Source organism: Schistocerca gregaria, chromosome 3 (assembly GCF_023897955.1).
Source record: "Schistocerca gregaria isolate iqSchGreg1 chromosome 3, iqSchGreg1.2, whole genome shotgun sequence".
Lineage (NCBI taxonomy): Eukaryota > Metazoa > Arthropoda > Insecta > Orthoptera > Acrididae > Schistocerca > Schistocerca gregaria.
The window spans coordinates 857,217,017-857,241,562 of record NC_064922.1 but is presented as its reverse complement, the minus strand read 5'-3'; the positions used below and the strand labels follow the sequence as shown (position 1 = coordinate 857,241,562).

The 24,546-nt window shown below is 37.2% G+C and overlaps 1 protein-coding gene across 1 annotated transcript in view; it reads left to right on the top strand.

Annotated features, from left to right (window-relative positions):
• Positions 1 to 24,546, top strand: part of LOC126355631 (probable flavin-containing monoamine oxidase A) — a 268,309-nt gene that overhangs the window by 180,139 nt on the left and 63,624 nt on the right. Inside the window, exon 6 of the mRNA XM_050005996.1 lies at positions 3,442 to 3,583. Coding sequence (XP_049861953.1) covers positions 3,442 to 3,583 — 142 coding nt within the window. The remainder of the gene's footprint in view (positions 1 to 3,441; positions 3,584 to 24,546) is intronic.

Below are 24,546 nucleotides of genomic sequence, written 5' to 3'. Positions count from 1 at the left end.
GATATGTGGTGACCAAGGTAGGATTTGGCAAGCATGAAGACAAAAAGTAGAAACTCTTGCCATGTGCACTAGGGCATTATCTTTCTGAAATATAAGCACAGGATGGCTTGACATGAAGGACAACAAAATGGGGTGTAGAATCTTGTTGATGATGTACCACTGTGCTGTAAGGGAGCCATGGGTAACAACCAAAGGGGTCCTGCTATAAAAATAACTGGCATTCCATCACTCCTGCAGGCCATGTGGTGGGTGACAATCAGGTTGGTATCTCACCACTGTCTGGGACCTCTCCAGACACATCCTTGCTCTACAGTCTCATTGACTGGAGTAGCATTGTCTTCAGTGATGAATTCCGTTTCAAACTAAGCCCCGATGACTAGCAAAGACTTATCTGGAGATACTCTGGACAGCAGTGGGATACAACCTAACCATAACTTGCCATATGGCCTGACAACCAGGAGTGATGATCTGGGGGGCCATTTATTTTCATAGCAGGACTCCTCTGGTTGTCATCCACAGCTCGCCTAGAGAACAGTGGTATGTTGACAATATTCTACCTTCCATTTTGTTGCCCTTCATGGCAAGCCATCCTGGCCTTACATTTCAGCAAGATAATGCCCACCCACACATGATGAGAATTTTTACTGTGTGTCTTTGTGGTTGCCAAATATTACCTTGGCCACCAAGGTCACCAGATCTCGCCCAATTGAAAATGTTTGGGGTATTATTGGCAGGTCCCTCCAACCAAATTAGGATTTTGACAGTTGAATAGAATTTGGCACCGTATCCCTCAGGAGGACATCTAATAACTCTGTCATCAATAGCAAGCTGGATAACTGCTTACATAAGGGCCAGAGTTGGGCCAATGTGTTGTTGACTTAATCATTTTGTGAAGTTCTTTCTCTTGATTAAATTATCCAATTTTTCTGGAATTCTTATCATTTATTTATCAGTACATGTATATCACATCTGCAGATTTCCTTTGTAATCATTTTTTGGTCTTAGTGTGTATCTAAGAAGCTGAAATAGCTCTCTTTGCTGATGGAGAAACTACAAAACTTAAAAATGTATATGAAGTATTTCTGAAAATGAATAACTAGTTTTCTGCAAAGGCACAATAAAACACACCAAATGTTACAAATAATTCATAATGCAAATCATAAATGAAACAGAATATAAATATGAATGTAGTGTATTATTTTTAACACATGGCCATGGAAAAATGTGAAAAGACTTTTCAAATAATACAGTAAATGCTACGAAACAGTTATTGTTAAGTCAGAAGCAACAGTGAAAAATGTTACTGATGTCAATCTACATGACAAAATGTGAACAAAAAAATTGATGTGTATTGTGGATGTAACACTCTGTCCAACCTTCCTGATTTAAATTTTCCATAGTTTTCTTAAGTAACGTCAGGCAAATTTCGGAGTGTTCCTGCAGCAAGACCATCAGGACCTATTGTATTATCTTAAAGCATACTTATGTATATTTTTGACCTATTTAATTTCATTGTATTATGATGAAAAATCATTTATCATTGTAAGATGATCCCTGAATGAATGAATAAAATTTAAAAAAACTAAACAAATATGGCTAAAAATAAGACAGGTAACTGCCTAGCAGAACTAAAGTTTCCAGAATATAATAAACAACATAACACACGGTAATGACATGAAAACTTAGATATGACTTAATGTATCATTTATGCATGACTATAGAAATGTGGAAAATGAACATTAAAATAAAACAGATGTGTCTTTTCTTTGGCAGATGCAGCATCCTAGATATAGGCAAACTGAACAGATGCAAGCATACCCGACATAGAATGCATCTAAATTATGCAGGAAAGTACTTTATATGTCGAAAAGATAAATGAAACCATTACACAGAGAGAGCAGACAGCATAATTCCTTGCGTCGGAGCGAATTCATCAGCAGCATAAATAATAGCATCACCAGTATCATCAAAAACAACAGTTCCATCAATATCAGAAACAGCAGCTCAAACACCACTACACATAGCAGAAGCAGTGGCTCTTCCTACACATGCAGAAAAGGGAGTCAAAATATTTCATTATGATTCTCACCAGAATAGCAGTCCAAGCCATGTGGAACATCTCTCTAATGTATTCAAATTGAGTCTCCAGTGTCCAAAAGCAGAACTAACAACTCATGTGCAGAGAAAAATTGCTCTTTCCAAAAAATATCATATTAATGTAAAAGTGAACCAGACTCAAAGCGTATATTCTATGAAAATATAAAATATCTGAATAATAAAATAGACCAACTAGTAATACATCTAAAAGATTAAAAAAATGGAAATATTTCTGATGTCTTATATTTCTTTGAATATCATATTATAAACAGAATTCATGTGTTACAGATTGAAAACTTTTATTTACCTTCTCGTTACTGTAGATCTAGTGTGGAAAAAATAGGAGTTACAATTTTTTTAGAAACAACGTAGGATATAAGTCTCTAGATTTAAGCGAATAATTTGCTGAGCAGAACTTTGATGTGTATGGAATCAAGATAACAGTAGATACTGAAACAGTCCTTGTGCTGTCAATTCATAGACAGGTATGATAAGTAAGAGTGATTCATTGTTTCTCAGAAAAACATTCAAATTTCCAACAGGTGCCCTTCTAATTGGCAGTGCAATAACTGTGAAATGATGACATACTTCCTTCAGTAGAGTCTAAAAGTAAATGTCAGTAAATAACTAATAACATTTAAAATGATGATACTGTATGACACTGAAATTAACATAACTGATATTTCAGCAGATGGCTTCTTAGCATTTGCCTGTACAAAGAACTACAATGAGTAGATTACAGTAATTTCATGCTTGGAAAAATTGATAATGTGTTATATCTGCTTAGCCTGTTGTCGAAAATAGTTCCTTAGCAAAGACTAAAAACAGTACATTATGGTGCAGTCTTGAAGATTATCACTTGTTTACAAAGGATTGTGTTTCTCTTTTCATATAAATGCTGCATAACCATTATGAAGGATTTCACTGTTGTGTCTTTCTATGAAAGATGCGAAAGTCATTTCATTTTTATGAGTACATACAAAAAATATATAATAACTAAATAAATCAGAAATTTGTTGAATGCTGAAGTTAATCTGTTCCTTGAGCAAACTATTCCACTTTTGAAGTGCAAATGAGTCAGTGATAATTATTTTCTTCAATAGAAAAGACACCGTACTAAAATGTTTACTTACTGCTGCAACTTCTTTCTGTATAAAAATAATTTAAAAACAGAAAGAAACAACATTGACTCGTGTCGTTGCTAACAAAGCTTTATGTTGGGAGGATATGATGTGTGAGGTAAGATTTTATTGTAAAATGTATGCTTGCTTTAAACTTAAAAACTATGTAAAAAGGGAAGTAATAAGTTCCTTGTTTTAAAAAATAAATGGCTTTCTCTTGCAGGTGTCAATATGCAATAATGGCAATACCACCAAGTGAGGTGCAGAAAATATATTTCATGCCACCTCTGCCAGCTCAACACAAGAAGCTCTTAGATCACTTTCCTGCTGGCCATATGATAAAATTTGTGGCAACCTACAATGAGGTTTGTAGCATTCCTGCTTTAATTGTGTTATATATAGCCATTCTGCTTTCTCTTTTTGTAACTGAGTTTTTAAATACACCAGTGTGCATAACTTAAGGACAAAAGTAACTTTTGCACAATATGTCACTGCCGAGTAATACTGCCCAATGAAACTTGGACCCTACATGTAGAGAACAGCTACAGCATGATACAGAAGGTAACTGAAATAAATACACAATGAGATGAATGGAAATGATACTTTTATTCAAAGACAATATGTTAGCAGAGTAATTTTCTGGCGGTATCTGATTGGAATGATAAGATTTGTTATCATAAATGAGGTAAAAATTGTTGCACAAACTCTTGTACAATTCAGTATGTGGAATAAAACCAGGTCACAAACTTTTTCAAGCCTAGTGCAGATCTGGGTCAGGTAACAGAAGATATAATAGCTTCTCTATGCAAGGATTTCACGAAGGAAGATGCCGTGGTTATAGTGGGTGGTCCGGGAAACAGCATTGACGGAGACTCTGAATATTCCATAGAGAGTGACCTGGTGAAGATAGCATCAGCAACGAAGCATATGAGTGTGGGATTTGTGTCTGTGTTGAGACGCCATGATTGGCCTCATTTGAACTCTTCTGTAGGGAGAGTGAACTTGGAGTTGGAGTGGCTGCTTAGGACGGATATAGGGTCCCATATTGGTTTGATTCCTGTGGATGCTATTGATAGGAGGGACTACACTAGGCATGGCCTTCACCTCAATAGGAAAGGGAAGGGAAAACTGTCTGGCTTGATTGCAGAAAACTTAAGGGAGGACACTGTCACAAGTGGTAAAATACCAGTGGTCGCAGGTGTCAGAGGGATGCCTTTTTTAGGATAGGGAAGGGGGATAGAAAACGAGTTTTAAGAGAGACTGGCAGACAGACTCAGTTTGAGAAAATAGATGAACAGAAGTCAGATTTTAGCATACAGCCTCCATTTAATCAATGTTTAGCAGAAAGTAATCAGAAACTGCCAGTTCATCTTCACCAAAGCAGTTATAATCGCATTAGTATGCAGTATCAGTTATCTTTATTACACCAGAACATTCCGGGACTCAGAAATAAAGTTGATGAACTACTCATTTGTATCGATGAAATGAATTCATCTAACGAAATTGACATAATCTGCCTCTCTGAACATCACGTGACCACTGGTATAGATATGTTAGACATTTCAGGATTTAAGCTAGCTTCCTACTTCTGCAGAGTAGATATGGAGGGAGGAGGAGTTGCCACATTTATTAAAAACTGCCATAAATTCAAGAACATTGACATTAATAAATTCTGTTTAGAGCAGCATCTAGAAGCATGTGCAACAGAAGTAGAGTTCCATAACAGATCCTATATAATAGTAACTATTTACCGAGCACCTGCAGGAAATTATAATCTATTCACAAATCATCTAGAAGCTCTTTTGGGTTATTTAACAGTAAGAAATAAAGAAATTTTGATTGCTGGTGACTTTAATACAGATTTTCTAATTCAATCTTCCAGTAAACATTTACTGCAGTTAGTAATGTTGTCTTTCAATCTAACTCACACTGTAAACTTTCCAACTAGGATCACTAAATCCTCAAGGACAGCCATTGATAACATTTTTATAGACAAATCAAAGGAACAAAATCATATCATAAAACCTGTAATAAATGGACTATCAGATCATGACATGCACCTCCTTGTTTTAGATGTAAATTCTAAGCAGATTATCAAGACTGCTAAATCTGAATACAGGAGAGTATGCAATCAACCAAAAATTGGGTGTTTTAGAAAACTGCTCAAAGATATGAACTGGAAAAATGTTTATAGTGCTCATGACATGAATAAAAAAATATAACACATTCATGAACAATGTCAGTACCATGTTTGAAAACTGTTTTCCTCTAAAAGTTACTCAAATTAAACAGAAGTCTATAATAAAACCATGGATCACACAAGGAATAAAGATTTCCTGTTAGACAAAAAGGAAAATGTATCTGTCAACCAAGAATAGGTCCAATGCTGATGATTTAGCTAAATACAAGGAATACTGTAAAATATTAAAAAAAGTAATTCCGTCATCTAAACAAATACACTACGAGAAGAAGATAGAAATGTCAGGGAACAAAATAAAAACAATATGGGATATAGTGAAAGGAGACTGGTAGAACCAGAAAGGAACAGGAGCAAATAGCACTAAGGGCAGATGACACATTAGTAACCGATGGGCATAGTGTGGCAAATCTATTTAACAAGTACTTTATAGCCATTACTGATAGAATGGTATTGTCAGGATCAGTAAATAATGCCCTTGAATATCTGAAACTAGCCTTTACAAATAGCTTTAGGAACATGAATATGTCACTCACATCACCAAAAGAAATAACTTCCATAATAAAATCTTTAAAAACAAATCATTCTAGTGGTTACGATGAAATATCAACAAAGTTAATTAAGGCATGTTCTTGTGAGTTTAGTACAATTCTAAGTTACTTGTGTAACCAGTCAATTAGAACTGGGACATTTCCTGATTGGCTGAAATATGCAGATGTTAAGAGTCTATTCAAGAAAGGGGATAAAGAGATGCCATCAAACTACAGACTGATTTCACTTTTGCCAGCATTTTCAAAAATTTTAGAAAAAGTAATCTACAGGCAGCTTCTCAACCATCTGACCACAAATAACATATTATCAAGAACACAGTTTTGATTTCTGAAGTGTTCTGATATCGAAAAGGCTATTTACACCTACAGTGAAAATGTACTTAATTCATTAAATAACAAGTTACAAGCAGCAGGTATTTTCTGTGATTTGTCAAAGGCATTCGACTGTGTAAACCACAACATCCTTTTAAATAAATTTGAATTCTATGGTGTCACAGGCACTGCTGCAAAATGGTTCAAGTTATACCTCGCTAACAGGAAACAAAGGGTGTCAGTGCAAGGGACTAGTGAATTAAGTCATCAGTCACTGTCAGAATGGGAAGAAATTACATGTGGTGTCCCACAAGGATCCATCTTAGGGCCATTGCTTTTTCTTGTATACATTAATGATCTCTCATCAGTTACACTGCCAGAAGCAGAGTTCGTTTTGTTTGCAGATGACACAAGTATTGCAATAAATAGTACGTCGAGTGTAGTTCTAGAAAGATCTGCTAATGATATTTTCATGGATGTTAATAAATGGTTTAAAGCCAACTCACTGACATTAAACTTCGAAAAGACTCACTATATGCTATTCAGAACCTGTAAGAGCTTTCCACCCAGCATATGCATAAAGTATGAAGAAGAGCAGATAGAAGAGGTTGACAGTCTGAAATTCCTGGGATTACAACTTGATAATAAATTCAGTTGGGAGGAGCACACCACAGAACTGCAGAAACACCTTAACAAATCTGTATTTGCAATTCGAGTGTTAGGAGACAAAGGCGACATAAATGTGAAAAAGCTTGCATACTTTGCCTACTATAATTCCCTAATGTCATATGGTATAATATTTTGGGTAACTCTTCAAGTCAAACAAAATTTTTCAGAGCCCAAAAGTGTGTAATACGTATTATTTGTGGAGTAATCTCACGGACGTCTTGTAGAAACCTCTTCAAAGAACTGGGTATACTAGCTACTGCCAATCAGTATATTTACTCCTTAATGAAATTTGTCATAAATAATATATCTCTTTTTCCAACAAACAGCTCAGTTCATACATACAATACCAGGAACAAAAATGATCTGCACAAGGACTTAAAAGCACTTACTTTAGTTCAAAAAGGGGTCCATTACTCAGGAACACTCATCTTCAATAATTTGCCAGCAAACATAAAAAATTTAGTTACAAATAGAGATCAGTTTAAAAGGAGCCTGAATGACTTACTAGTGGCCAACTCCTTCTACTCCATTGACGAATTTTTTAATAGAAACAAATGATGTGTTCTATATATTTATACTATTAGTATTGTTATTTCAGCTTTAAAAAAAAATAAAAAATAAAAAAGGTGACATGTTCCACATCCACGAGGATCTCCTCAACACGGACCTATGGAACGAAATCTAATCTAATCTAAGCATCCATAGCAACATAAAATATAGTTACACAAGTGAGGCATAAACTCTAAATTCTCGCATTCCCACTAGAATCCTGCCTGGGAGGGGCAGGACAGAAAATTACATTTTCTGTCCAAAAATCTTATTACAGCACATGATGGCAAGTGTTTTGCGAAAGGTTTTGCTATCATGTTTGCCAGAATTTGGTGTGAAGACATGTGCTCGACAATGACTTGGACAGCTTTCATTTTATTTCTTATAAATTGGTGTCTATAATCTTTGCTTCAATTCTTGTAGCCACTAGTCTCAGACAAATAAGATTTTTTACACACACATTAACAAGTTAAAAACTGTTACAGAAACTCTTGCACAAGTCAGTACATGAAATAATAACATTGAACATCCATAGCAATACAAAAGGTATTGATGCAAACAAGGCACATGTCCTAAGTTCTTAAATAATAATTACATTGAAGTCACCATGATTTATGATGGCCCCCTGGACGTTAAAAAAGGCGGGACTTTGCTCTTAATAGAGTGTGTGATAACCACAAATGGCAATGCATGCTCTGCAATTTGGTCCCACGTTGGCCACAAGATTGGTAAGGAGATTTGTGGTAAGGCATTGCATTCCATTCCCTCATCAATGAGGCTGACAACTGCTGGATAGTTGTTGAAATTGGATACATAAAAGCCTTTGGCCTGCTTAGCAGTTATATGTTGGACCAGGCAAGATCTTTTGCTGAAGTCAATACCATCACTGTGCGATAGTGATGGAAATGTTACTGATGATGGTGCCACTAAAGCAGAGTTACTAAATACAGTTTTCCGTAATTCCTTCACAAAAGAAGATGAAGTAAATATTCCAGAATTCAAAACCAGAACAGCTGTTGGCATGACTGACATAAAAGTAGATATCTTAGTTGTTGCAAAATAACTCAAATCACTTAAGAAATGCAAGTCTTCCAGTCCAGATGGTATACCAATCAGGTTCCTTTCAGAGTATACAGACACAATAGCGCCTTTCTTAGCAACCATGTACAACCACTCACTTGATGAAAGATCTGTTCCTAAAGACTGGAAAATAGCACAGGCCACACCAATATTCAAGAAAGGAAATAGGAGTAACCCATCGAATTGCAGACCCATATCACTGACCTCAATTTGCAGTAGGATTTTGGAGCATATACTGTACTCAAACATTATGAATCACTTTGAAGGAAATGACTTATTGATTCATAACCAATACAGATTCAAAAAATATCGTTCTTGTGCAACACAGCTAGCTCTTCATTCCCATGAAGTAATGAGTGCTGTCGACAAGGGATCTCAGATTGATTCCATATTCCTAGATTTACAGAAGGCTTTTGATACCGTTTCTCACAAGCAACTATTAATCAAATTACATGCATATGGAGTATCATCTCAGTTGTGTGACTAGATTCATGATTTCCTCTCAGAGAGGTCACAGTTCATAGTGATAGATGGTAAATTTCATTGAGTAGAACAGAAGTGATATCTGGCATTCCACAAGGTAGTTTCATGGGCCCTCTGCTGTTCCTGGTTTACATAAATGATCTAGGTGATAATCTTAGCAGCCCCCTTAGATTGTTTGCAGATGATGCTGTAATTTACCATCTAGTAAAATCATCAGACGATCAATTCCAATTACAAAATGATCTACAGAGAATTACTGGTTGGTGCAAAAAGTGGAAATTGGCACTAAAAAAAGAAAAGTGTGAGGTCATCCACATGGGTACTAAAAGAAATTTGATAAATTTTGGCTATATGATAAATTGCACAAATCTAAGGGCTGTCAATTTGACTAAATACCTAGGAATTATAATTACGAGCAACTTAAATTGGAAAGACCACATAGATAATATTGTGGGAAAGACGAAACAAAGACTGTGCTTTGTTGACAGAACACTTAGAAGATGCAACAAACCCACTAAAGAGACAGCCTACATTACACTTGTCCGTGCTCTGCTGGAATATTGCTGTGTGGTCTGGGATCCTTACCAGGTAGGATTGATAGAAGACATTGAAAAATGTGCAAAGAAGGGCAGCCTGTTTTGTGTTATCGTGCAATAGGAGTGAGAGTGTCACTAATAGGATACACGAGTTTGGGTGGCTGTTACTGAAACAAAAGCGGTTTTCTTTGCGGTGAAATCTATTTATGAAATTTCCATCACCAACTTTCTTCCTAATGCAAAAATATTTTGTTGACACCCACCTACATAGGGAGAAATGGTCATCATAATAAAATAAGAGAAATCAGAGCTTGAACAGAAAGATTTAGATATTCCTTTTTCCCATGCGGCATTCGAGAGTGGAATGATAGAGAAGTAGTATGAAAATGGTTCGATGGACCCTCTGCCAGGCTCTTAAGTGTGAATTGCAGAGCAACCTTGTAGATGTAGATGTGTAGGTGTGTAGATGCACATCAATCTTTTTACAGATGGGCAAATTTCTGTTAACTTTTTCCAGTCGTCATTTGTGGGTTCCTTTTTGAACTGAGAGTGCAAAAGTCTCTGCTTCCTCAGCAATTTCTAAATTCTATTTTTAAACTGTGATGTGTCTTTCCCATCTGTAATACACTTAATGGCACATACTTCTCCAGAACACAATCTACCATTCATTTAAATTTTGCCCAATGTCCTTCAGACTGGAATAAATGAAGTCCATTCTTTATCTACGTACAGCGCTAAGAATTGCTTATCTATTCTTTGTAGCAAAAATACTCTCCTAGCCTTCTCGATGGTTTTATTAACTTTAGTAAACATTTTCAGTCAGATGACATCCCAGTCACTAATCCCAGTTTCTGTATGGACACCATCAACAAAATCAGGTTGTTAGAAGAAAGGAAGATTGAGGTTAACATCCTGTCAACATTGAGGTCATTAGAGATGGAGCACAAGCTTGAATTGTCGGGGATGGGAAAGGAAATTTGCCATGCTCTTGCACAGGAACCATCCTAGTATTTTCCTGGAACAATTTAGGGAAATCACAGAAAATCTATATCTGGATGACCGGACATGGGTTTGAACCACCATCCCCAAAAATGTGAGTCGTGTGCTAATCACTGTGCCACCTCGCGTGGTGCTTGTTTGAAGTCATGAGGTCTAAAATACTTCCATTGTATTTGGACTGTTGGACTAGCTGCTGGAGACAATCTTTGGGCAATGTTTTCAGAAGTACTTCACAAACTTATCTGTCCATATCACCTGCAATACGACCGTAGATGTGGGCTCCAACAAAACCACAATCTGGGTATTTACATGCTACTGAGTGTAGATTTTCTTTGAATAATTCTAAAACTGTTTTGGCAGAATCAGGTAGCCAGTAAAAAACATCTAATAACTAACTTGAGTTCACCTAAACATGTTAACACATCCAGATAACTTCATAGTAGAACTCAGTTTTGACCTCAATAGACTTTTGTGATTAGACTGACTTCTGAAAGAAATTAAAGCTGGTGAGTCCTCAGTTTTTATTTTCCAATGTTGCAGGCAATGAAGGCATTTGTTGGTATGTGTACACTTCATGATATATATAAAGCATTGTGGGAGACTGTGAAAACAGTTGTAATGTAATGTTATTACATAAATTAATTTTCTTTTGAAGTTGTGATTTGAAATTACAGAAACTCTTAGTTAGTTGTGCTTCCTGTGCTTTGAATATTTTCAATATTGTTGTATTTTTGAAGTTAAATGTAAATGTTTTGTTTTAAAAAAATAACCTATGGTTCTTTATCAACAGTTTTATTCAGCATCTCTCTATCTATAGTGCTATTCTTTGTTTTATACTGTTTTATACCTAGTATGCAGTAGTTATTGTGTTTTTAGAGTTTTTTTACAGCTACTGAATATCATAGATGATACCTCTCATTATGAACTGTTTTACTATGTACATATATATTTAGGGCATGATCAGTTATATTTTTTTAACTTGTGCTATAGTAGTTCAAAATATTAATACAAAGATGTAAATCTTTTGAGTTCCTCTTTAAGACAAGACACTGCTGCTTCTTTATCTACTTTAATAAACATTTTAAATGCTTCAGATATTTTTTTCACCCCAGGCCATGCTTCACCAGCGTCCTCCATAATTTGGTTTCAATATTAACACAAAGAGTTCCAATGACAGTTCTGGTAATGATTTTTTCACATTTCAACTAATTCCTGGCATAACTAGTTTGCTCATAATTCTTTGTGTTTGCTGACACTTAGATTGTGACCATCATAAAAAAGAACTACTTTCACAGGGCGTGGGACTGTCATGTGTGTGTCTGCATAACTCTATTAATATGATTGCATCTAAGAGGTAGTAGACAAGTAGTTTTGAAAATCAGGATTAAAAACAGAGATAAAAGTAGCTGACAAAAAAGCCTCTGTGAAAATCTGGGAAGGAAGTATGACAGATGGTGGCATATGCTAGCCAACTGCAACAGGTTGTGGAAGGACACTGTGAATTTTTTATACTTATATTGATACCTCTACAGTTGTAAACTGGTAAGTCTCCTGAGGCAAACTCAACAGTCTTACCCTGCCAGTCCAAAAAGTTTCAAGACTGGAGTAATAAAAAAATAGAAAAATGTGAACACGGCGGTTTTAAATCTTCAGATATTCTACACAGTCTCCACCATTTGAGTACAATGCACAGGACGGTCATACAGAATATGAAACTTCCATAAAAGTCCTTTGGGATCACATTCACAACTTCTTCTGTCTTGGAGAACCATCAGAGACACGTACTGCATGTTTCTGTTTTGTGGTAGATTCATGCTCATAATACCAAGTCTTGCCCCCATGATGAAATTTTCCAGAAAGGATTTTCCATGTTTTTCCTTTCAGTCAAGTCATGGCAGCCATCCGTACATCATAATTTTTTGTCATTGCAGGGGATACAGAGAGACAGTATTGTGGACTTTTGAACACTTGTTAAAAAAACTGTCTTAAGAAGCTAATTTGACAGCTCGAACTCAATGGGAATAGTTTAGACCTCGTAGCTACAAACAGACCTGACTGTATCACCAGTTTCATTATAGGGACAGGGATTAATGACCATAATGTCATCATAGCAACTGTGACTACTAAATTTAATAAATCAAAAAGCAAAGGAGAATATTTCTTCTAGAAAGAGGAGATAATCAGTTGTCACCATCCCAGCTAGACAACAAATTTATGTAATTTAGTTCCAGTTTGATTAATACAGAGGAATAAGGGTAAAGTTTAAACAGACTGTAAATTGTGCTCTGGAGAAGTATGTGCCTAATAAGTGGGTTAAGGATGAAAAAGACCCACTGTGATTTTACAACAAAATTTGAAAAAAAGGCTGTTGCAGTCTTGGTTGAAAAGAGAATGCTAAATGACAACAGGCTAATGCTACTAGAGATTCATGTGTCTGTAAAACAATCAGTGTGCAAAATGTACAGCTACCACCATCAGACATTAGCGAAAGTTTTGATAAAATTTTGATCCTATGTGAAATTGCTAAGCAGATCTATGACTTCTGTCCTGTCACTTATTGGCCAATCTTGTGTGTCAGTTGGAGCTAGCAAAATGAAAGCCAAAGTTTTAAATTTCACTTTTAAGAAATTGTTCACACATTAGAATTATACAAACATACCATTGTTTGACCACTTTGTAGACATGGAGGACATAGTAATAGCCATGGATGAAGGGAAAGAGGCAGATTCCATATTCCTACTTTTCTGAAAAGCATTTGACACTGTACCCCACAGCAGGCTGTTAACAAAGGTACAGGCACATGGAGTAGGTTCCAAAATATGTGAGTGGCTCAAAAAGGAATAGATCCCAGTACATAGTCCTCAGTGGCAAGTGTTCATCAGAAACGGGGGTATCATAAGGAGTGGCTCAACGAAATGTGATAGGACCACTGTTATTTTCTGCATATGTAAATAATCTGGTGGACTGAGTGAGCAGCAATGTGTAGGTTGTTTGTTAATGATGCAGTAGTGTACAGTAATACGAGATGACTTACACAAAATTTCTGGTTGGTCTGATGAATGGCAGCTAGCTCTAATGTAGAAACATGCAGGTTGATGCAGATGAGTAGGAAAAACAAGCCCATAATTTTCAAATACAGAGTTAGTAGTGTGATGCTTGACATAGTCACATCAATTAAATATCTAGGCATAAAATTGCAAAGTGATATGTATGAAATGGAACAAGCACATAAGGACAGTTGTAGGGCAGGCAATGGCTGACTTTGGTTTATCGGAAGAATTTTGGGAAAGTGTGGTTCATCTCTAAAGGAGACCACATATAGAACACTAGTGCAACCCACTCTTCAGTGCTGTTCAAGTGTTTGGGATCCACATCAGGTGTGATTAAAGGAAGTGACTGAAGTAATTCAGAGATGGGGTGCAACATATGTTACTGACAGGTTTCAACAACATGCAGGTATTACAGAGATGCTTTGGGAAATCAAATGGGAATCCCTGGAGAGAAAGTGACAGTCTTTTAGAGAAACATTATTGAGAAAATTTAGAGAACAAACATTAAGTTGACTTCAGATCGATTCTGCTTCCACCAACATACATTTTGTATAAGGACCATGAACATAAGAGAAATGAAGGTTCATATGGAGGTATATAGATAGTCATTTTTCTTTCACACTATTTGTGAGTGGAAAAGGAAAGGAAATGACAAGTAGTAGTACAGGGTAATCTCCGCCACAGACCGTATGGTGGAGTGTAGATGTAGATGTAGAAAGTGTGTGGGACAAACTTTTTGCACACACTTTTATTTTCATCAAGACATTCTGGATAACGCCTTGAACACTTGATTAGTAGTGTTAAGTTCATTGGACTATTGCGATTTGTGACACAACAATGCTGACATGCTGCGGCTGCATATCCACTACTCACCACTACCTGCTCACAACTGACTAGCCAAATGCACATCTGTTGTCTACAGCAGTTAGTTCAAGTAGCCTCTGCAGTTACTGCACTGACATTGCTTACACACCAGGAATAAAGGCACTCCAGAATTTTTTGAATGGAAGATGTTTACCTGTAACTTGCAAAAATAAAGCTGGCATAGCCAAACAAAATTTATATTGTACGACAGCTCAAAGGAGCCATGTTTGCTATTACTGTGCAGTGCAATATTATTAATGGAAACACCATTAACATGCATAATTATTTATGATGTGGTAAATATAAAGCAAAATTATAAAATATGGAACTAATTTTGAGAATATAACTTTAGTTTGTAACTGAATAATCTTGCCACATTTTTTACTGAAGCTTTGGTTACTTTCTGTTGTGGGGCTAAGTAAATTACTTTCCTTGGAAGTATTTTCTAGACTCTCCTCCAGAGCTTGCTTACTTTGTATGCACTAAAAATTTAAATGTCACATAATGTCATACAGAATCAGTTTGCTCTCTCCAGCAGTGTGTGTGCTGATTTGAAACTTCTAGGTTCAAGTCCCAGTCCGATACATAGCTCTACTCTGCCATGAAGTTTCATAATGTCTTTTAGTCATCATTCAGTGCTAAACGAAATGTAATCCTAAATTCACAAAAAATAGATCATTAAATGTATCGTGCAAAACTGGGCAGGTTAAAAATTTTCTAGTATTAAAATGCAAAAACACAGAAATGGTTGAACGTATAATAGATTACTTTGTATACATATATTAGGAGAAAAATAACTATATTGATAAAAGCCACTGGTTCTCCTCTAATATTACCCTGCTGCTCTTTTTATCAACTGCTTTGTACTGTGCAGTTACATAACTCTATTGATTTGAGGAACCACTATGAACAGTCTGTATGCTTGAAAAGTTAATGAACACTTTTGTACCAACATTAGTGTCAATCTAAGTTTACATTCCCAAGTGTAGGTATTCTGGTAAATGAAGAATGTAGATGTGGATGTAAATGCATATGTAGATGTAGACTAGGTGAAAAGTAATCTAGCAGCAATTCCCATAATTATCAGTGCTAGTAATTAACATAAGTGATAATTAATAATAATAATAATAATAATAATAATAATAATAATAATAATAATAATAATAGCTTTATTCAACATCGAATGGTACACTGCACATGTACAAAGAAACAGTAATGATTAAAGTGATTTGTACAATACGCAAGACACATTCTTCTGAATACATCATTAATTTACAACAAAATTACAATAAGATGTTTACTGATTTCTTCTCACATAATTTCACAAAGCATTTGTTGTTCTTCAAATAAGTATGGTACTCTTCTAATGAGTAGAAAGGGTGTTTTACTAAAAATTTCTTAAGTTGATGTTTCAGTTTAATTGTAGGAAGAGCCATGACTGCACAAGGCAGTGCATTAGCTAATTTTATTCCTGCGTACTGAGGCCCCCTTTCGTAAAGTGCTGTTCTGTGGCTGCCAATGTAAAATCTTTCTTTATTTCTACTATTGCACTGGTAGAAATCTGAATAAGTGTTTGGGTGCAGTCTTTTCACAAGCAATATGGCTTTTAGAATGTATGTGTTTATAACAGTTAACACCTCTGTGTTTGGAAACAAGTTGCGACAAGATTCCCTATATTTTGCTCCACAGATTATTCTCACATTTCTTTTGTCATTAATATACTTCACAAATGTTATCTGCAGTTGCAGCTTCTGCCTACTAATGTAAAACTTGACTTGTTCCACATTCTTGAAGGCTCCCCATCTTGGTAAGCTTTATGAGCACAATGTGTTAATGAATGAATTAATTAATACTAATAACATTTTTTTCCTTTGTTTTCTAATATCTTGGGATTTGAAATTTGGTGCCTCTTGACAGGGATACATAAATTATTTTTTACTTATAGTATTGGGGTTTGTGAATTACACAGTTCATCCTAAGTGTAGTCTTACTAAGAGTACTGTCACAGAAGTGTAAGAAACTACAGGTCCTTGGAGTGGATCCTACAAGATCTTTGGTTACCAACCTTCTGCAGAATAAACACATTTTTGATCTTAGCTGCAATGTACCAGAAGATAATGCCATGGGAAAGTACTGAGTGAATGTATGCAAAGAACACCAATAATGCCATCTGGATATCAGAAAGAGATTTATACAAGGTCTGTTCAGAACTTTGTCCATGAAATTTTTCTACATTTACCTTCAAAATACTGTCCTCCACAATTGATACACTGCTCCCAACACTGTTTTCACTTCTGGAACCAGTATTGGTACACTTCTTGCTGGATTGTACGAAGCACTGCCTGAGAATTTTCTTTTATTTTGTCTATTATTGCAAATCTTCATCCTTTCAATGGAATTTTCAGCTTTGGAAACTAAAAAAAAGTCCACACGCAGCTGGTCTGGAGAATATGGAGAATGAGGCAGCACAGTGATTTTGTGATTTGTGCAATAGTCACGCACCAACAGGGATGACTGTGCAGGTGCATTATCACGTTGCAAGAGACATGAATTGTCTTGCCACAGCTCAGGCCATTTTACTTCTCACATCTTCTTGCAGGTGTCACAACACAACCCAATAGTACCATCAATTAACAGTTTATTCCTGTGGCACAAATTCATGATGAACTAATCCTTCAGAGCCAAAGAAAACTGTCAGCATGGCTCTGACATTTGACCTGACCTGATGAGCTTTTTGTGGTCCTGGTGAACCTCAGTGAAGATTGAACCCTGATCTCAATATCTTAACTGTAGACCCACAGCTCATCACCAGTTATGATTCTCATAAGAAACATCTCATTCTCATTTGCGTGATCCAAAAGCACTTCACAGATTGCAAGGTCAAGGTCCTTCTGGTCTTTTCTCATGAGCCATGGGATAAACTTGGCAGCAACACACATTCCAAGATGCTGTGTCAGTATTTCATTACATGATCCAACTGAAATGTTACATTTGTCTGCAATTTCTCAGTCAGTCTTTCATTTACATGCACAATTTTGTTGACATTTCCTGACATGAGTGTTATCAGTAGGCATTGAAGGGCATCCTGAACAAGCATAACCTTTGACTTCAATCTGGCGATTTTTAAACCATGTGAACCATTAATAACACTGAACTTGGCTTAAGCACTCATCACCATAGGCTTCCTGCCTCATTTAGTGTGTCTCTGTAATGGTGTTCTTGAGTTTCACACAGAATTTAATGCTGGCACATTGCTGCTCTAGCTCTGCCATCTTGAAATTTGCAAACTGTGCAACAAAACATGCCACTCAATACAGCACTGGGCAGTAACTGACAGATACACAACAGTGAAATTTCTGGCAGTTACACATTAAACACAGGTGTGTGCAGGGATGCCAACTGCATTTCACTCCAGCACACCATTGGTGCAAAATTATGAATGTTCTGGAATTTTCTGAACAGACCTTGTGCAAATGCAACACAGGCTGAACTAAGCTTTTCGATATATCTATTCACTTTGTAGTATCTCCCCCTCCCCAGTTTGTTATCCAACTGTATGTTTAGAAACTTCTCACAGGGAATGTCATGTAGTGTGTGCTCATTGTTTTCTATATTTGGCACATTAATTTAAAGAATATAATTTTTCATTAACTTAAGAAATGATCTTTTGTCAGTGAAGAAATATAGTGGAATCCTGCATAGTGAGCATAATTCATTCCAGAACATTACTTATAGTGTGAAACACTCGTTAAGTAATACAATTTATCCTGTATAAATTAACATAAAATACAGTAATGTGTTCCATGCAGAAAAAGTACTAGAAGCTTTATCTTATTCATGCCATTTATTCAAAGAAAATTATGCATACAGTGTTATGTACTTTATTATTCATGATACATAACTTAATTCTTTTTTACTAGGAAGCTGTCTATAGTCATTTAATTCTGTCAATGCTTCAACACTTGGTGAAAATGCTATATAGCATTACCTTAAAATAAATTTGTAGCATGCGTAGCCAGCCACTGCTTTACTTGGGTCATGATTTTCAGTGTACAATGCATTAGATTCTCATGCTCCTGGCATTTCTCTTATTGCACCAGAAGATTGCTTCTTTGCTGTTACTGTCTCCTCCTCCTCCTCCTCCTCCTCCTCTGAATAACTCCTCTCCACAGTTTCCTGATTTGAAACACAATGCAATTCCACAAGCTCTTTGATGGTCATTTTTCAGCTTTGGTCTTCTACAATTTCATCAATATCATTGTTATCCACTTCTAGTCCCATGCTCTTGGCCAAGAACACAATCTTGTTGACCACAGGCTTCACAGGTACTGACTCAGTTGCCTCAGAGTCACATTCAACAATGTACTCTGCCCAAAACATCTTTCAAGCAGAAATGAGAGTTCTCTCAGTAACTCCTTCCCATGCCTTTTTTTCAAAACTCTCTGAGAGTGAGATTGGTAGCTTCAGTCAACTCAAAGCAATAAAGCAATGCTCAAAGAGTGCTTTGGTGCAGAGTTTCTTAAAGTTAGAAATAATCTGCTGGTCTGTAGACTGGAGTAACAGAGTCGCATTGTAAGGCAGAAATTGGGTCTTGATGAATTGAAATTCTTCAAGGAGGTGGCATGTGGGGTTTTGATATGATAAACAAGGAGTGGTTTAATTTTTAAATTGCCGCTTGCATTGGTACAGAATAGCAATGTGGGATGGTCTTTCATTTGCTTGTGACTGGGCAATGCATTCTCCTCTGCTGTTATAATGGCATGCTTCAGCATCTTTTGCCAGAACACACCAAGCTAGCCACAATTAAAACCCTGTTGTGGCAGATAACCCTCAGAATCTATGAGCATCTTGAAGTTGCTGATGAAGTTCTCTGCTGCCTTTTTGTTAGAGCTGGCTGCTTTAACATGCCTCACAATGCTGTGGATAACAGTTCTTCTCTCAAACTTCTTGAACCACCCTTGTCTTCCCTTAAATATTTCTTTTACCGCTGATGATCCTGGCATCTTCGTAACAATGTTGGTGAAAACAATTCTCACAAATGATGCTCTCATTAATAGTGTTGTCTTACAATTGCTTTTCACTTATCCATAGAAGGAAGAACATTTGACATCATCCAGAATATGAGACAATTGTTTACATATTCTTGTCACTCCCTTTGAAACATCTATCTCCTTAATCTTGTCCTTGCTCTTGAGGATAGTGCAAGTAGTTGATGTATGAGGGTTGCCCAGAAAGTAATGCATCCATTTGTTTACTTCAACAATTCTTTATTGAACATAATGATAATTACACACAAAAAAGATTAGTGTTTTAACTACACACCCTATTTTTCCACGTTATCTCCATCACTTTCTAAGGCTTTCCTCCAGTGCGAAATTAAGGTGTGTATGCTGTGTCATTACCAATCACTGTGTGAATCACTCCTCATTGTCCTCAAAATGTCTTCCATGAATGACATCCTTTAATGACCCAATCAAGTGGAAACTGACTGCAACATGTCAGGTGTGATAGCCATAGATGGTCTCCCTGACTGCTGCAAATTGTGGAGCTCCACCGAACCACCTTCAGATGACCTCACCCTCTGTGCCCAGCGATTAACTGTACTTCTGTTTGGCAGCACACACTCTGTAGACTTTTTCCATCATTTGTGAACATTCCCCAAAGTTTCTTTTTATGCAGTGAGAAATTCAATGACATTGCTTGTAATGTACATAACCTACAGATACCATTTTGAAACTGTCTGTAGTTACATTATTTATGGGAAATGATGGAAACTTGGTCACTTAGTCAGGAGACTTCAAATAATTTATACATAATGTCTCACATTTGTAGCTTTGTTTTCAGCTAAGGAAAAGAATAATGTGCATTACTCTCTGGGCAACCCCTGACTGATTGTATGTGCATGCTAAATCAGCAACACCCACACCACATTCATGTTTTTCAGTGATTTAACGTTTCACTTCTAAGGTCATTTTCTTTCTCTTACAGTTGTCTTCTTGTAGCTTTATCTTCAGGGACATTTCTATGAAGGTTACTGAAATTAGCACACAAATAAGCACTATATGAACCCAAGTTTAGAAAAATGTGTGATCACAAGCTGTACTAAGATGGTAGGAGAAAGAGTGCTAAACCCAGGCTGCAATATGTATAAAAGTCACTGCTCATATGCTGCTGTCGACAATGAAGGGTGTTCATATTGCGGAATGTTTCCCCTGCCATGCATAAACAGATAGTGACAACACACTAAATAGTCATCATTAGTTATCTAAAAACATCGCTCGTTCGGCGAATCTTTTTTTTTTTTTTTTTTTTCCATTATGTGAATTGCGCGTTGTGGGAGGTGTTCATTAAGTGAGTTTCCACTGTATTCATCTTGTTTCATTGTGTTCCTGTCTATTTTTTTTATGTATCTTGTGACATTCTGTGGTTTATCATGAATTCAGTGGATGTGTAAAGTTCACTCAGTAGCTGTGATTTCCAATTATTTGTTTGCTCCCTATGCTGTTTCTTTATACTCACCCTGATTCCTTTTCTCAAAGTGCTGGAGTTATTGTGGAAATTAAGAGTACTATCCAATATCCAGATTTCAGAAATATGTATGAAGCTTCTCAGAAACAACATGCTGTATATTGTGCTCTCATTTACAATGAGCATGCATAACAGAGTTGAGAATATCACACACACATTAATACAGACTATGTTCGAAACTGTCCGTATAAGTTAACAGATTTCAATTGAAACTTAAAATATAAGTTTTTCTCTCATACCTATGAAGTCATTGGGATTGTCACTGCTGTTCTTCTTCTTCATATCGCCAAGGCAAGACTTGACGACACAAAATAATCTGCCCATGTATCATGAACATAGTAAGGTTGTTATTGTCATCCAGGTTTATGGATATGCTGCATCCATCCACTACAGAATGCATGCACATAAATGAAATGCACTTCCAAACACGAGGGATATACCAGTTCACTACTTAAACAAACTTTTTATAGTGGTGATCAACATTCATCATTTCAGTAAGTGTTTGTGCAACACATGACTTCGCAAAAGTAATATGTTACACCTCGGATTCCTCCTCTTAGGTGAATGATGTGGTGACTATAATAAAACTCAAATAAACAATGAACATGTGAAGTTCAAAAATGTATCTCATTTCTAGTATATATGCCTTTTCATGTTTATTATATGTGGGATGTCCCACAATTAATTATAAATTATTAACCATATGCATGTATTTAACATAATGTCATTTTTATTAAGTCCTTTACACCTCTACCAGGCAATCATTCTTGTATAATGAATATGAACCCTCGGATAACAAATATTTATTATTAGGATTCTGGTCCAAGCTGCTGAAGATGGCAGTCATGTCTGCATGTGGTGTGCCTGCTTATATGAATATGTGTGTTTTCTTTTCATTTCGGAAGAAGACTTTGGCTGAAAGCTAAATGTGTAACAGTCTTTTTTGCTTTGCCTGTCAGCAACTCAACATGTCAACTTTATAGTGACTAGCAGTCTATCATTTTTCTAATGCTGTAAATATTTTTTACAAATACAGGTCACTTAACAATCTTACCCCGTCTCTTTATTTTGTACACTTGGATTATCCATTATGAAGACATGCAGTTCACTAGCCCATTTAGCGTAATTGCCCATATTTCATTTAACCAGCTACTTGCATAACTCAAGCTTCATTAGCCATACCTCATCAAACTTTTACAAATAAATGGATGTATGCTACATCTCTGGTGAGCAAGACAGAATCTAGAAAAATTAATTCCAAGTCTACTTACAAAAGGAAGAGTATATGAAATTCTACAACACTTACAAAACTATAACAGTTTCCTATGTAAGTCATAGTGGAAACATAGTATTCATTGTTAGAAGGGTTGTGGAAACCATCAACTGCCAGTAGCTGCTGCCCGCCAAGTGCAGAGTAAATTGTCTTTAGACTTAGTGTTCTTTGGCCATTGTGTGTTGACTCTGGTGTAGATGTTTGAGTTGTTATTGTTTCTAATGTTTTTCATGTGTCTGGTGTAATTATACAAGCCGTAATAAAAGTGCCCGATTGTAATCAGTTGGAGTTTTTTGGGTGCAGTCAGTCGCTATAGCTAGAAAACCTACATAGGTGACCCTGAGTTGTAAAAATACATTTTATTTGCTCGCTGTATATCACCAGTTTCGTGTCAATAGACAATGTTGCAACTTCCAGTTTTTCCAGCAATGCAGGAACCTGCAACCATGAAATGGACCTTCAAATATGAAGCACAATGCTTGATCACATGTGCTGGTTCTGTTTGTGTCAACTGGCCATATGACCCTAACCTCCATTGGCACACCACACTGGGTGCTGTACACATGAGTGCAGATGTCTTCTATGGCATTCTGTGCTCAACAGAATGCTTCTCCAGCACAAGATTAGGATTCCCCTCACCCAAGTTTCTACCGCAATCCAACATGGACCATGCGGCTGTCCAGTGTTGGGGTCCATAAGCATGACTACCCTCTCCTCAAAGTGGTATGTTATTTAATGGTCCCCCTCCAGGCTGGTCAAAGGAACACTAACGTCAACTGCTCCAGGCCATGTATCTGTCTATACATCCTGCCACCCTGAGCACACCTCGGGCAACACATCTGCCGTGCTTCCACCCTGTCACTCAGCACTCAATGGCGGTTTTGCGTCTCTGCTCGAGATTTCGTCTGCATCAGCCTGCTGCACTATGCTCATTGTGTGGCTATACAGATTTACTTCCTAAAAGGACTGGACGCCATGTCTTGCCTGCACAGCTACCAGATGTTCATCACACCACATCGCCCTTCACTGAGGCACATTTTGTGTCAGTGAACACTGTGTAGAATCCCCACACAATTTGTGCCTTTCCTACACCCCTGCAAGCACTGCCCCCATGTCATTTTCTGAAGCTACCACCATTACAATTGGGCAACTCAGAGAGGTGGTTTACCTTGGTGGACAACACATTGGACATACATGGCATTGTGGATGACGGCACCCATTGTGTGTGTATGACCACCCTGGTCTTATCAGTGACTAGCTGAACCCATCCAAAAGCAACAAATATACCTCTGCACGCATACTACTCTTTGAACGTCTTTCTCTTCCACCAGCCAATACTATTCACAACGTTATTTAAGATGATACTTTAGGTGATAGAACCTCCTCCCAGCTGTGGCGACACTTGCGTGCACAGGTCACCACCGAGGTCTTGCCAAACTTAGTGCTCTGGGCATTTTGGTTGGTGAAGCTGCTGGAAGAACTACAATTACATTTGCTTCCCCATACTGCACCGTCACTTGAGGGTAAACTCCAGCTAGCAGAGCAGGGATTTTCCGTTATCTGGCACCGCCACCTCCCTTCACGCAGCACAGCACTTAACACTGCTGAGGTTGGTAATACTATGGCTATACTTCCACCATCATGCGGTAGAGGCCAGGTGCATGCATATCATGCACAGCTCACAGAACAGCAGTCAACTAGTGGCCAAGACCGGGAATTGCCAGCAGTTCAACACCAGCCTCTCCCCATTCCAACTGAGCTAGCACCTGCCCCTCTGCCTTCCCCTCATCTGGTTCTTCAGCTGGTGGGACGAGTACAGCTGACTCACTATTTCCACTACACCTACAGGGGTGCCGCTCACAACTGCAGCCCGCCCTGCGCATCCCCAAATGCTGCACATGGGCTGCAGTAGGTGCCATGGCTCATGGTTATTTGGAAGGGCACCCACAGACATTACATTATGTCAGATCCTCCACTTCATGAGGTCATCTGTATGTCTTGGATTTGGGTTCATGCTGGTATTTGCTCATCGACACCAGAGCAGACGTTAGCATCATACCTCCTTCATTTACTGTAATGGACATGACAACAGCCAAACTGTTTCTTTGAGCAGCAAGTAAATTGCCACTTCATGTTGATGGTTTTGCCAGTTACCTATTGAACTCATACCTGCCAAACGTTTCACTTGATCCTTCTACATGGCTGATGTAGAAGACCCAGGCATTAGTATTAGGCAT